The 14,476-nt window shown below is 43.2% G+C and overlaps 1 protein-coding gene across 1 annotated transcript; it reads left to right on the plus strand.

Moving 5' to 3' along the window:
• The first annotated feature begins 3,508 nt into the window (after positions 1 to 3,508).
• LOC100492856 (olfactory receptor 1019-like) lies at positions 3,509 to 4,510 on the plus strand. Its single transcript, XM_002941902.1, has one exon. The coding sequence runs from the start codon at positions 3,509 to 3,511 to the stop codon at positions 4,508 to 4,510; it is 1,002 nt and encodes a 333-aa protein (XP_002941948.1).
• Positions 4,511 to 14,476: the final 9,966 nt, after the last annotated feature.

The following is a 14,476-nucleotide window of genomic DNA, read 5'->3' on the forward strand; positions in this document are numbered from 1 at the left end:
TCAGTCTGTGAGCTTGTGAGCTGAATTTTTATACCTGGGCGGTTTCTTTCCTATGAAAAGTGTAAGGGGGTCTTTAGGGAACTCTGAGTGAAAAATTCCTGATAGCAAGTGGGTTACTGAGTCCCTAAAGTTCGAGACAACACTGCAGTTCCACCATATATATTGCATGGTTCCCAATTCCGGACAGAATTCGAGTTTTTTAAGAGCAAAAAAACTCAAATCGAGAAAAAAAAAATCAAACTCAGAAAAAGGCACATAGTGAATGTATTAGGAACCACTTTTATTCTTCTCTTCCATTTACATCAAGGTTCTACTGTTAATATTTTTGACATATATCTTATAAATACAAATCTGGAAAATCAGCTACAAATCTTTCAGGGTAGTGTTGATAGTTGTTCAACACTTTTGCCATTATCCCTTGGAGACAAGTCACAGGGGATCTACTGGAAAGGGAATTTGCAATGAGTAACTGATGCCAGGGGGAATGTACTAGATTATATATAGAGTACAACAGAACCTCACTCTTTTGCATTGCCGCTTCCATTCTGCAACCAACCTGCTCTTTTATTGGCTTAAGAGGTAACTAGATATTCACAGGAGAAATTGTAAAGAAAGGATCATGTTAAGCTGGCTGTAAGCTGAGTGATTGTGACTCAAATCTTCCAAATGTATTGGGTTAACTGATTTATTATAATCCACTTCAACCTTGTTTGCACACTAAGGGGGGCATTTACCAAGGTTCAAGTCTCAACTTATTAGAGATTTATTATGTGACAAGACTGTGATAATTTTGGATCTGAAAATACTCCATCCAGAACCTGCCGAGATCATGTAGAAGTCATTGGCAGATGTCCCTTCCCTTCCCTGGAAGATCTTTCCTTGCTGCAAATCTTTAGAGGTTTTAAGCTCTACAAAATTTTTTGCCTTACAAAAAGGAGGCAAAGGAAACCCAGTGTCTTGTTGTTTCTGCATTGCAAGACATTTGCAAAGGACAACTCAGTTTTCATATATTATTTGTCATATATTAAACAACCCATTCCATGTTTTTTAGATCAGGTGATGGTGATTCTTGAAACTTGGGATCTCACCATTCAACCCTTAGTCAACTGATAATATTGTAATTACACCAATGTTTTATCCATCATTCATCTATCATTGGGTGAAAGTTTGGATCCGATTTAAGAATGGTCGAGTCTTAAACTGGATTTGAGCATTCTGCATTGGGTTCCTCATTGGAATACCTCGGCTTTTTAAAGAATAAAAAGCTTGGCCAGTTTTAGGTGCTAAGCTTTTTACTTTTTTGAAAAAGGGATACTTGAATGAAGAAACCACGGAAATGAATGTCCGAAGGCTTGAGCATTCTTAAATCGACTGATTTCTCACTTTCTATTCATTCCTATGGGATTTTTAGAAGCATATTTATCACTGGGTAAAACCTATTCACCAATATATAAATACGCTTCTAAAAATTCCATAGGAATGAATAGAAAGTGGGCGAGTTCTCATGTGGTGAACTCTAATCTTACATTTTGATAAAACTGCCCCCAACTGTTCTCTGCCTCACCGCCCGCCAATACTGGAATTTATCTTAACTTGTGGGGTCATGGTGAACACAAGACTGCCTTCTGGAGAAGTTAAGGGTAACATCTCAATTGTTTGTGAACAACTTGTAAATAGATAATAGTCTTTTTTAATCAGTTCTTTAGCTTTTTTCTCCACATAAACAACAGGTGAGTAAGACAGGGAGGCAAAGACAAGATCTGAATTCGAAAAGCCTTTGAAATCAGCAATAAAATTAATACAACATAGGAGAAGTTGTAGTTTAATCCTTAGCATGCCAAGTGAAAAATAGAAAACTCCCTCTCATTTGGTAACAAGACATTAGTAGAGTCTAGGTCCAACAGCAGGGCAAGACCTAAATAATTAAAGTAGCAGAACATGGAGAAATAAGGCAGATACAAGATCAGAAAAGGATTCTAAAGCAGCAGCGGGATAGGAGGGACTGTAATTGGGGAAAGGTAAGTGAATAAATAATAAGTCCAGATGAGGAAGCTGGAGAAATGGCCCAGAAAACAGAGAGGTAAGTAGATGAGCGGAGTATATTGTAACTAAAGAACTCCTTGTGGTATACAGGCTGCTTACAGAAATGTATTAATATCCAGTGGTCTAACAATTAAGGAAGCAGAGGTCTTCTTCCTCCATTTTGGTGTAAATGTCTACTCCACGCTGGCTCCCAGGTAGGAGAGTGGACGGTAAGCTGGGATTTATAGGCAGGGGGAGGGGAGTGGAAGGAGGACACATCAGGGCGGGGGGCGAGAAAGTCTTCTACTCTGTTTCAGATCCTTCTGAAGATTTTTTTGCAGGGGGGCCTGGAGTAGTTACGCCACTGTTAATATCAATGGCAGGTAGCAGTGGTAACTAGATGTTCAATGGTGGCAACAAAGAAGTAGGTACTGTAAAAGGGAGGCCAAGGAGGCAGACAAATTGGGTTTCTCTGAACTCAATAAATCAGGGGTTTGAAGAGAATGGATTAGAAATCAAGAAATCTGGAGAATATGGGAGAAAGTTATACTGGAGATTACTGGAGACCTGGTCTTGATGCTAAGGAGTGGAGATAGTAATGCAGACTGGAAAAAAAGCTAGTAAAGGTGTCCAAACACGTTAAGATTCGCTCGCTTGGCACATCTTCACCCGATATCCCCACCTACGGGTGGGCGATATCGGGGAGCATGTAGGCTAATTCGATCATTTGGCCCTTGGGCCAAACAATCAAATTATATTGGCTGCAATGGGACAGTCTGTTCGGGGACCGCAACAACGAGCCAATGCGGTCCCTGATCCGACTAGATTTTCTAGCCTGCCCGATCGAGATTTGGCCGATTTCAGGCCACATGTCGGTCGGGCAGGCCCGTCAGTAATGCCCATACATGGGCCGATTAGCTGCCGAATCGGTCTAAGAGACCGATATCGGCAGCTAGATTCAGCCTGTGTATGGGGCCCTTAAGATACTAGTAAGGCCAAGACAGGACAGACCAATGACAAAGAATGTTTATGACCTAGAGACAAGAAAAAATAGTGGACTCATTTACTGTTTTCTATGGACTGAGGACAGGTATTGTGTACTAGACACAAGGACTGAATAGACATGTATATCTTTATTTTATTTATTTAGATATTTAGATTTAGATATCAAGCACTGGATCAAGTTAAACTGGAAAAAATAGTAAATGTTATAATAATAAATCTTATCAGAAAAGACTTTAGTAAATGTTTTTGAATGTTAGCAGAACAAATCCAGGATCTGCAGATTCTTGACTTGTTTTATGTCCCTCTTGTTATGCCTATTTTCCTAATGTAAAATGGTGGCAGGCAAAGTGTTTTGTTTTATTTTGTGAGCATTTGATAATTCAGCCTAATATTAAATCCTGTCCTGAATGAACCTGTTTATTTAACTGATATTCTTGTTGTTGATGGTAGTTATCATTATCTTTTTGAAAACCCATGAACAATGCATTCATCATCATCATCATCAACATCATCATCACGATTCCTATTGCATTTAGAATCAGCCCCTTTGGTTCATAACAGCAGTGCTGATGGATTCCTTATCATGGGATTTTCAGACTCCCCTGAGCTACGAGGGCCACTCTTTTTGATTTTTCTGCTCATCTACCTGGTGACTTTGTTGGGAAATCTAATAATAATAACTTTAATCTCCACTAACGCTCACTTACAAAAGCCCATGTATTTTTTCCTCTGTAACTTATCATGTTTAGACATCTCATATAGTTCCGTCACTGCCCCATATTTGCTGCACATTTTCAGCACAGGCGATAATAACATCTCCTTTACGATGTGCATGGTCCAACTTTACTTCTTCAGCTCTTTAGCAACCATGGAATACATGCTGCTCACCACTATGGCATATGACCGGTACATGGCCATCTGTAAACCCTTATTTTATCCCCAGGTTATGAACCAAAGGACATGCATATTATTGGCTGCTGCTGCTTGGATAGGTGGGTTTGTATCTGCAACTCCAGTAACCATCCTCATTTCTACTCTCAATTACTGCTCATCGAACATCATCAATCATTTCTTCTGTGACCTCACTCCCTTGCTGAAGTTATCCTGTGACGATACGTCTACTATTGAGTTAATAATATTTATTGAAGGTTTCTTTCTCCTGTTTGGTTGTTCTGTCCTTACCATGATGTCCTACCTATTCATAATATCTGCAATTCTCAAAATAACCTCCACTCAGGGAAGATACAAAACTTTCTCCACATGTGGATCCCACCTCACTTCAGTTACAGTCTTCTATGTCTTGATGATTTCTGTTTACCTAAGACCAGCTTCTGTATATTCATTGGCTGAAAGCAAGTTTATTTCTGTTCTCTATATGAATGTCATACCCATGCTAAACCCCATTATATACAGCTTGAGGAATAAAGATGTGATAAAGGCCTTAAAAGCAATTAGTGGAAATGCACAGCAGATGAATTATTAAGAATGAGGACTTGTATTGTCCACTTGTGTTCCTTTCAAAGTAATTTATGATTATAAAATATTAGTGATGAGCGAATTTTTTTGCCAGGCGTGGATTTGCAGTGAATTTCCGCATTTCGCCATTGGAGAATTGTTTCGTGAAAACTTGCTGCAGAAAAATTTGTTGCGTGGAAATTTTTTTTAGACATGGCAATAAAAAATAGATGCGGGCAACAAAAAAGACGTAGGCGACAAAAAAAATCATGCGACAAATGCGTTTCGTAAATTTTCTTGCCGTTTCGTGAATTTTATGGCCAAGCGAAACGGGACAGATTCGCTCATAAATGACAGTTCTACAAACTGAGCTGGTATATATTTTAGCCTAGCAAAGTGCAAGTGACCACAAATACAACTAGAAAGAAAAGTTTGAGAACAAACTTCATGTTGGTTTGAAAAGTGTGAAGTCACGGAATGAAATCTGATCTGTTGTTGGCTCCGCCCAGTTTTTCTAACCTTGGATCACAATTATATAGTAAAAACCACTGTGCAAAAAGTTTAGGGACCTTGGTTTTAATAGTGTCTGAATGGCAGCAATTTCAATTTCCCTACTGAAAGTCAATGGGGCCCATTCATTAAAGCACACATTTTTTTTTGAGAAAAATTTGTATTTTTTCTAATTTATAGAACTTTTCGTTATGTCCACGATATTTTTGTTAAAATTCCACAACTTTTTTGTGGTTTTCCTTAACTTCCAAAAGTTGTACTACAAACATTTCAGAATTCGTTCAAGCTTTGGTATCGTGACAATCTTTTGGCCAGGTTAGATCTGTAGAGTGCCATTGAGGCCTACGGGAGGCTTTCAAAATCATGCATTCAAGGTTTCAAAGGCAGAAAGGTTTTCGCCTTTGAATTTTTTCCAATCGTGATTTTAACCATACAGAATTTGTGCTTTAAAGAATGGGCCCCAATGAGTGACCTCTGATTGGCGGTTGGTGGCTCTGCCCACTTTTTTTAACCTGAAACTGCAATTACCCAGTGACTAAAGGTGGCCATACACCTTCAGATCGCTAAGCGAGCAGATCTTCTCCTGATATCCCCCACCTACGGGTGGAGATATCGGGAGAATTCAGGCTAATTCGGTCATTTGGCCCTGGGGCCAAATGATCTAATTTCAATGATGGGTATAGGCAAAGTCAGTTCGGGGACCGCATCAACGAGCCGATGCGGTCCCCGATCTGACTAAATTTTTAAACCTGCCCGATCGATATCTGGCCGATTTCAGGCCAGTTGTCGGTTGGGCAGGCCCCTTCGTTAGTACCCATACACGGGCCGATAAGCTACTGAATCTGCAAAGTTTGGGGACCCCGGTGTTAGTACTATGACAATGCCAGAAGGTTGGATACCCCCCATTGAAAGTCAATAGGTAAATCTGATTGGCCACTTTTGGGCATCCAACAATCATCATATTTTTGTTCAGGTTTGGGGAGTGTTGCCTCACAGCTGTAAGATTGGCAGCAGTTTCAATTTCCCCATTAAAGTCTATTGAGGAAATTTTATTGGCTATTGTTGGCCCTTCCCACTTTGGGTTCATCCAACAAATGTCACTGTCTCATTTGGGGTGACCCAATGATTATGTTATTTAAGTTTGAGGGGTGTAGCTTCAAAGTTGTAAGTGTGGCAGCAGTTTAAGAATCTTCCCTGTCAAAGTCAATAGGAAAATTGGGGTGTTCGGAGGGGTGCCACAAAAAGATGGGGGGCGGGATCCCTTTGACAAGCACAAGTAACCTGCTCCGCTATAGGGCGAAGAAGAGTGGGGAGTTTGGGTGTTGTACCTTTAAACCTGTAGGAGGAGTAGCGTTTAGAAAATGGAGAAGAAGCGGAAGAAGAAGAAGAAGTGGAAGAATAAGCTGAAGTCGAAGAACAGTCTGTGGGGGTTTTCAACCCAACATAATATTGAGTACTTGGGTGGCTCAGGAGTGCAAGGGCATTGGCTTTTATTGGGTAACTATTCTAACTGAGTTTCTTTGAGGGAGGGCCCTGCTAACTCATTAGTATGGGGTCCCATGACTACTAATGGCAGCCCTTAGGCCAAGAATATTCTTGTCAGGGTTTAGAGTATTTCAGATTTTGTATTTAAATAGCTGACAATTGGAAGACTCTGGGAGGGACCCATTGTAAGTCAAGAGTCATTTGTAAAACCCAGTGCTGAAAGTCCATTTGCTGTTTGCCAGTATACCTGCCTAGTGCTCCAAAACCTGGGGGCAGATTTAGTGAAACTTCATAATTTCTCTTTTTTTTTTAATTTTCAAATTCGACTAAATTTATTTTCCTTTCCTTGGGCCGGGTTGGAGCTGCAGAGTGCAATTGAGCCCTATGGGAGACTATCCATGGGCCGGGTTGGAGCTCCAGAGTGCCATTGAGTCCATTGGGAGACTTTCCTTGGGCCGGGTTGGAGCTGCAGAGTGCCATTGAGCCCTATGGGAGACTTTCCTTGGGCCAGGTTGGAGCTGCAGAGTGCCATTGAGCCCTATGGTAGACTTTCCTTGGGCCGGGTTGGAGCTGCAGAGTGCCATTGAGCCCTATGGGAGACTTTCCTGGGGCCGGGTTGGAGCTGCAGAGTGCCATTGAACCCTACGGGAGACATTCCTTGGGCCGGGTTGGAGCTCCAGAGTGCCATTGAGTCCTATGGGAGACTTTCCTTGGGCCGGGTTGGAGCTGCAGAGTGCCATTGAGCCCTATGGGAGACTTTCCTTGGGCCGGGTTGGAGCTGCAGAGTGCCATTGAGCCCTACGGGAGACTTTCCTTGGCCGGGTTGGATCTGCAGAGTGCCATTGAACCCTACGGGAGACATTCCTTGGGCCGGGTTGGAGCTCCAGAGTGCCATTGAGCCCTATGGGAGACATTCCTTGGGCCGGGTTGGAGCTCCAGAGTGCCATTGAGCCCTATGGGAGACTTTCCTTGGGCCAGGTTGGAGCTGCAGAGTGCCAATGAGCCCTATGGGAGACTTTCCTTGGGCCGGGTTGGAGCTGCAAAGTGCCATTGAGCCCTATGGGAGGCTTTCCTTGGGCCGGGTTGGAGCTGCAGAGTGCCATTGAGCCCTATGGGAGGCTTTCCTTTGGCCGGGTTGGAGCTGCAGAGTGCCATTGAGCCCTATGGGAGGCTTTCCTTGGGCCGGGTTGGAGCTGCGAGTGCCATTGAGCCCTATGGGAGACTTTCCTGGGGCCGGGTTGGAGCTGCAGAGTGCCATTGAGCCCTATGGGAGACTTTCCTGGGGCCGGGTTGGAGCTGCAGAGTGCCATTGAGCCCTATGGGAGACTTTCCTTGGGCCGGGTTGGAGCTGCAGAGTGCCATTGAGCCCTATGGGAGACTTTCCTGGGGCCGGGTTTGAGCTGCAGAGTGCCATTGAGCCCTATGAGAGACTTTCCTTAGGCCGGGTTGGAGCTGCAGAGTGCCATTGAGCCCTATGGGAGACTTTCCTTGGGCCGGGTTTGAGCTGCAGAGTGCCATTGAGCCCTATGGGAGACTTTCCTTGGGCCAGGTTGGAGCTGCAGAGTGCCATTGAGCCCTATGGGAGACTTTCCTGGGGCCGGGTTGGAGCTGCAGAGTGCCATTGAGCCCTATGGGAGGCTTTCCTTGGGCCGGGTTGGAGCTGCAGAGTGCCATTGAGCCCTATGGGAGACTTTCCTTGGGCCAGGTTGGAGCTGCAGAGTGCCAATGAGCCCTATGGGAGACTTTCCTTGGGCCGGGTTGGAGCTGCAAAGTGCCATTGAGCCCTATGGGAGGCTTTCCTTGGGCCGGGTTGGAGCTGCAGAGTGCCATTGAGCCCTATGGGAGACTTTCCTTTGGCCGGGTTGGAGCTGCAGAGTGCCATTGAGCCCTATGGGAGGCTTTCCTTGGGCCGGGTTGGAGCTGCAGAGTGCCATTGAGCCCTATGGGAGAGTTTCCTTGGGCCAGGTTGGAGCTGCAGAGTGCCAATGAGCCCTATGGGAGACTTTCCTTGAGCCGGGTTGGAGCTGCAGAGTGCCATTGAGCCCTATGGGAGGCTTTCCTTGGGCCGGGTTGGAGCTGCAGAGTGCCATTGAGCCCTATGGGAGGCTTTCCTTGGGCCGGGTTGGAGCTGCAGAGTGCCATTGAGCCCTATGGGAGACTTTCCTTGGGCTGGGTTGGAGCTGCAGAGTGCCATTGAGCCCTATGGGAGGCTTTCCTTGGGCCGGGTTGGAGCTGCAGAGTGCCATTGAGCCCTATGGGAGACTTTCCTTGGGCCGGGTTGGAGCTGCAGAGTGCCATTGAGCCCTATGGGAGACTTTCCTTGGGCCGGGTTGGAGCTGCCAGAGTGCCATTGAGCCCTATGGGAGACTTTCCTTGGGCCGGGTTGGAGCTGCAGAGTGCCATTGAGCCCTATGGGAGACTTTCCTTGGGCCGGGTTGGAGCTGGCAGAGTGCCATTGAGCCCTATGGGAGACTTTCCTTGGGCCGGGTTGGAGCTGCAGAGTGCCATTGAGCCCTATGGGAGACTTTCCTTTGGGCCGGGTTGGAGCTGCAGAGTGCCATTGAGCCCTATGGGAGACTTTCCTTGGGCCGGGTTGGAGCTGCAGAGTGCCATTGAGCCCTATGGGAGACTTTCCTTGGGCCGGGTTGGGAGCTGCAGAGTGCCATTGAGCCCTATGGAGGCTTTCCTTGGGCGGGTTGGAGCTGCAGAGTGCCATTGAGCCCTATGGGAGCTTTCCTTGGGCCGGGTTGGAGCTGCAGAGTGGCCATTGAGCCCTATGGGAGACTTTCCTTGGGCAGAGTGCCATTGAGCCCTATGGGAGACTTTCCTTGGGCTCGGGTTGGAGCTGCAGAGTGCCCATTGAGCCCTAGGGAGACTTTCCTTGGGCCAGGTTGGAGCTGCGAGTGCCATTGAGCCCTATGAGGAGGCTTTCCTTGGGCCGGGTTGGAGCTGCAGAGTGCCATTGAGCCCTATGGGAGACTTTCCTTGGGCCGGGTTGGAGCTGCAGAGTGCCATTGAGCCCTATGGGAGACTTTCCTTGGGCTGGGTTGGAGCTGCAGAGTGCCATTGAGCCCTATGGGAGACTTTCCTTGGGCTGGGTTGGAGCTGCAGAGTGCCATTGAGCCCTATGGGAGGCTTTCCTTGGGTCGGGTTGGAGCTGCAGAGTGCCATTGAGCCCTATGGGAGGCTTCCAAAATCTCGTGACTTTCGGATTGCCAATACGATATTATCGTGACTATCATGATTTTTTCGTAAGCATTTTTGTGACATTTCCGATCATCAGAAATTATCGTATCCAATCCGAATTTTACCCATTTTGGGATTCAAATTCGTACTTTAATGAATCGGCCTCTAAATCTCGCAATTCAGGGATGGGAGGGCAAAGATCTTAAAGTCTGGAGATATTGGCTCATGACTCCTTATGTCCCCACCTTCCAGTGATATCGCCAACCCATGTATATCAGACATTGGCTCAAAAGTGAAGTAACAAAAAAAAATATGTAGTGTAGAATTCGCTCGTCACTACTGATTGTTAGTCTAGTTGTGAAAAGACAGAAAATCTGCAAAACGCATTTGTTGCACAACTTTTTTGTCGCCCGCGTCTTATTTTGTTGACCATGTCTTTATGGCACGACTGCGCCCAATTCGCCGCGACCGCACCCATTTTTGCCGTGACCAAAAACTGATACGCAAAAAATTTTCTATGGCAAATTTTCAAGGAAGTTTAGCAAAACAATAATCCATAATAATGCAGAAATTCGCTGCGAATCAATGCCTGGCGAAAAAATTCGCTCATCACTAGTTGCTGGGGGTTGCAACTTGCCCAGCCAAGTTCCAGGTAATCCATTGGAGTAATTACGAGCTTAAAGTATCCCATGTCCTAAGAGGTGTTACACAGATAATGAACAAATGATACACGAAACATGAACACTACTGGCTAATCCACTGACTAGTCCATTACATTAAAGCCAGGCATTAAAGAGTTGAACGTTTAGCTCACACTTGCTGTGTGTATATGGGGGTCAATGTACAATTTCTACTGATGTTGTAGAGACCTCTGTGCACTCGTTTACTTCAATGGAGCGCAGAACAACAACAACAACAGATCATTGCTGGGTGACAGAGCTTGAGTTGGGAGCAGATAAAAAATGCAGAGTTTTGCATTTGCCCTTCATTTAGTAAATGAGGCGTCTGCTTAAATACAGTATGTCCCCTTTAGAATAAAATCATTAAAAAAATCTAAGCTATGACACCATTTTATATACAAAGATATAGAAATATATCAACAGATAAGTATCAGACAGGTAGATGGTAGTGATGAGAGAATCTGTCCAGTTTCGCTTCGCCTAAAAATTAGTGAAATGACAGAAAAACTCACGAAATGGCAAAAAAAACGTAAAATGCTCGACTTTTTTTGACACGCAACAAATGCTTCTGTGGCAAATTTTCACTGAATATTTGTGAAACAATTCGCCAATGACGAAATGTGAAAAATTCGTTGCAAATTCATGCCTGGCGAAAAAAAAATCGCTCATCACAAGTAGATGAGTATGAGGTTCTAAAATTTTTTAAAATAGAAGAAATGGGTCAGCAATTTTTGTGTAGAAAAAAAAAATTGACATCTAAAAGCTGGCAACTTCATGTAGTCAATCATAGTTGTGTTAGCAAAATTTGGTAAAAGTCGCTAGTCTCATTGCACTATTTATGGGGGGTTGAAGTTTTTAATAAATAAGAACACCTTTGAATTCGGTGAAATTTTGATGAAAAAAAATTCAAAATTCACAAAATTGAATTTTGATAAATATGCCCCAATTTATAGCATTTAAATAAACAAGGGAACTGGGCCCATTCTGCTTTTAATATACTGGTACCATGGTCCAAATGCTCTCCATGTTTGTCAGATGATTTCAACATAAAGCAAGTCCAGTCATTCCAGTGCTACTTAACTACAACTTAAAATAACTGAAAAATCAAAAATGATAAATACTGTAAAGAGCAATGTATTGCCAAGAGATACAGTAGTGTTCTGTGGAATTTTTAGTTTTCCTGTATTGTTATGTCTGAGACTTTTACAATGAGCGAAATGTGGAACTCTCTAAGAATTTCTACTAGTGATGAGCGTTTTTTTTTGGATTCGCGAAATTTCACTGAGAAAAAATTTGTTGGGTGTCAAAAATAATCAGGCCTGTGTCAAAATAGGCGCGGTCGTGTCAAAGGCACAGTCACAGCAAAAATAGGCATGGTCGCATGAAATAAGTAGGTGCGGTCTGGCACAGCCGACATACTCACACATTTCACAAAATGTTTGCTATTTTGCGAATTTTCCTGTCGTTGAGCAAATTTTTTGGTGGAGCAAAACAAGACAAAACAACAAAAATGATTTTGCCTATATTACAAAGCCCCTTATTCCTACACAGTAAGAGCTGCACACTGGGGCTTTAGTGCTTCTGAAAACAAATGGAGAATCTAGTCATCAAGTTGGTTCTATTAGGGACACAAACAATGACAGGGATTAGTGATGAGTAAATCTGTCCCGTTTCACTTTGCCCAAAAATTTGCGAATCTTTCAAAAGATTTGCGAAATGGCAAAAAAATGTTGTCGCTGGCTGAATTTTTCCACAGCGAATTTTGTTGCCCACTTTGCAAAAAAATCCGCCAATGCCGAAATGCGAAAATTCGTCATGAATCCATGCCTGGTGAAAAATTTCGCCCATCACTAACAGGGATATGAAGGCCTTGGGCAGGTCCAATCCAGATAACAGATCCCATACTTTAAAATTGTATTAGAGGTGACATTTTGTTGGTCAAATTGAGTCAGTAATGAAAGTTGGGGGGGGGGGGGTGGCACACAAAAAGGATCTACACAGTATTTTGGACTTCGTTTAAGGCAATCAGGAACTAGAATCATTCCTGTGTATGGCCACCTTTAGAAGATAACCAGATAACTTGTAGACCTGTAAGAATATGAACCAAACTCCTCAGCTATTTCCAACACTATGGAAATGCTATGATGCCTTTGAGATAACAATAATATATCCCAGCACAGCATAGTACTATGCACTCTTCAGCTGTTATATATTTGAAACCGTACAGTATATTTCAGTGGATTGTGCAATGGTTAAGGCTAGGGGTTCTATCACAATTACAAAAAGTAGTGAGCACAGTGGGCAATGCTGTGTCCTGTCACTTTTTTCCTTTGATCAAACAGACGTTGGGAGCATAGAAAAAGTTAATTTATTTAAGAGTAATATTGGATAATTCCAGTAGCGGCTGAGGTCATTTTTATTGGATTATTTATTGTTGCATCTATTGACACCACCTGCTGGGAGATCCAGGAACTACTGTCACATTTAGGGTGGCAGTAGCTCCAGGGTTCAGAGTCCAGGGTGGCCTCTATTCTGCTTACAGAAGTAAATGTGTTTAGTATTTAAACTCATAGAGATTGTAGACTGAGGGTTAACAACTTATTAATTTGTTTATTACATTTATTTTCTTTGTGTAGTTGACCAGTAAACACAAGTGGGCATATTGAGCTCCCTTACTGGCTACTATAGCCATTGCTAAACTACAGTAGGAATTGAACATGGTTACATGAGATTACATCATTCATTTTCTATATCCCTGAATATCCTTACAGCTAACAACTGCTGAACCTCCCTGGTGGTTCCTTTATCATTAATTAAAGTCCTCAGATAGACTTAAGGGTTATACGTAACAATGTGCAATCATTTAATCACAAAGGCGCTGAGCGTGAGTTCCCTGGCCAATATTAGTAAAGAGTAGAAGTTTTATTTAGCGCCTACAGTGGCCCTGAACCTCTTGGGGAGCTTGCAATGAATGTTACACATTTCATCATAGTGCTGCCAGGACTAATTATTGAAAGTAACCAGTACATTATTTTCAATGGCTATGAAAAAGTATTAACAAGAATGTATAGGTCAAAGACAAGAGAAATCCTAGTATTATACGTGAATATATCAATACACTGTAGTTAATGATGTAGTTGATGAGTTATATAATGCTGGAATATCCCTTAGTTCAGCCTAGAAGGACTTAGCTTATATTTTATAGGTATAAAGTTGTACAAATATTGTATTTGTGCTGCTACATCATAATAAAATAACACATTTTGAGTTGCCTTTGATTATTTTGTCTTATGTGAAGCAAAGTATGAAATGGGAGAAAGGGCAAGAAAATAGGGGAGGTTCAATTAGAAGACTGGAAGTTCCAAAGAGTATAGCAGTCCAGACTAGTGATGAGCGAATTTTTTGCCAGGCCCATGCCCATTCACAGCGAATTTCCGCATTTTGCCATTGGCAAATTGTTTTGGAAAAAATTTGCTGTGCATAAAAAGATTTCGGTGCATGTGAAATTGGACGCAGTCACCTAAAAAAAGGGGCACGCACATTCAGGGGAGGACATCGGGCAGGTGGCGGGGACCGCTGCAGGGGGTGGCGGGGGCACCTGTGGGGGACGCGGGCAGTGGTGGCACCTTGGGGCGTGTGGGGCTGCTGGGGAGGCAGCTTCATTGGGCCCTGCAGCCCCAGTCTGACCCGACTGACACTACATGTAATTGTTCTATATTGCAAAAAACTAGATTAATTTAGATTGAGCCTTTTCATGATCACAATTACAGGTATGGGATCCATTATCCTGAAACCCATTACCCAAAAAGTTCCGAATTATGAAAAAGCCATCTCCCATAGACTCCATTATAAGCAAATAATTCTACTTTTTTTAAATGATTCCCTTTTCTCTGTAATAATAAAACAGTACCTGTACTTGATCCCAACTAAGATATAATTACCCCTTATTGGGGCAGAACAGCCCTATTGGGTTTATTTAATGGTTAATTGATTCCCTTTTCTCTGTAATAATAAAACAGTACCTGTACTTGATCCCAACTAAGATATAATTACCCCTTATTGGGGCAGAACAGCCCTATTGGGTTTATTTAATGGTTAAATGATTCCCTTTTCTCTGTAATAATAAAACAGTA

This window comes from Xenopus tropicalis, chromosome 7 (assembly GCF_000004195.4).
Source record: "Xenopus tropicalis strain Nigerian chromosome 7, UCB_Xtro_10.0, whole genome shotgun sequence".
In the NCBI taxonomy this organism is placed as follows: Eukaryota; Metazoa; Chordata; class Amphibia; order Anura; family Pipidae; genus Xenopus; species Xenopus tropicalis.

Excerpts from the sequence above, each read along its gene's own strand:
- LOC100492856 (XM_002941902.1), top strand. The coding sequence starts at position 3,509 with ATGCATTCATCATCATCATCATCAACATCATCATCACGATTCCTATTG.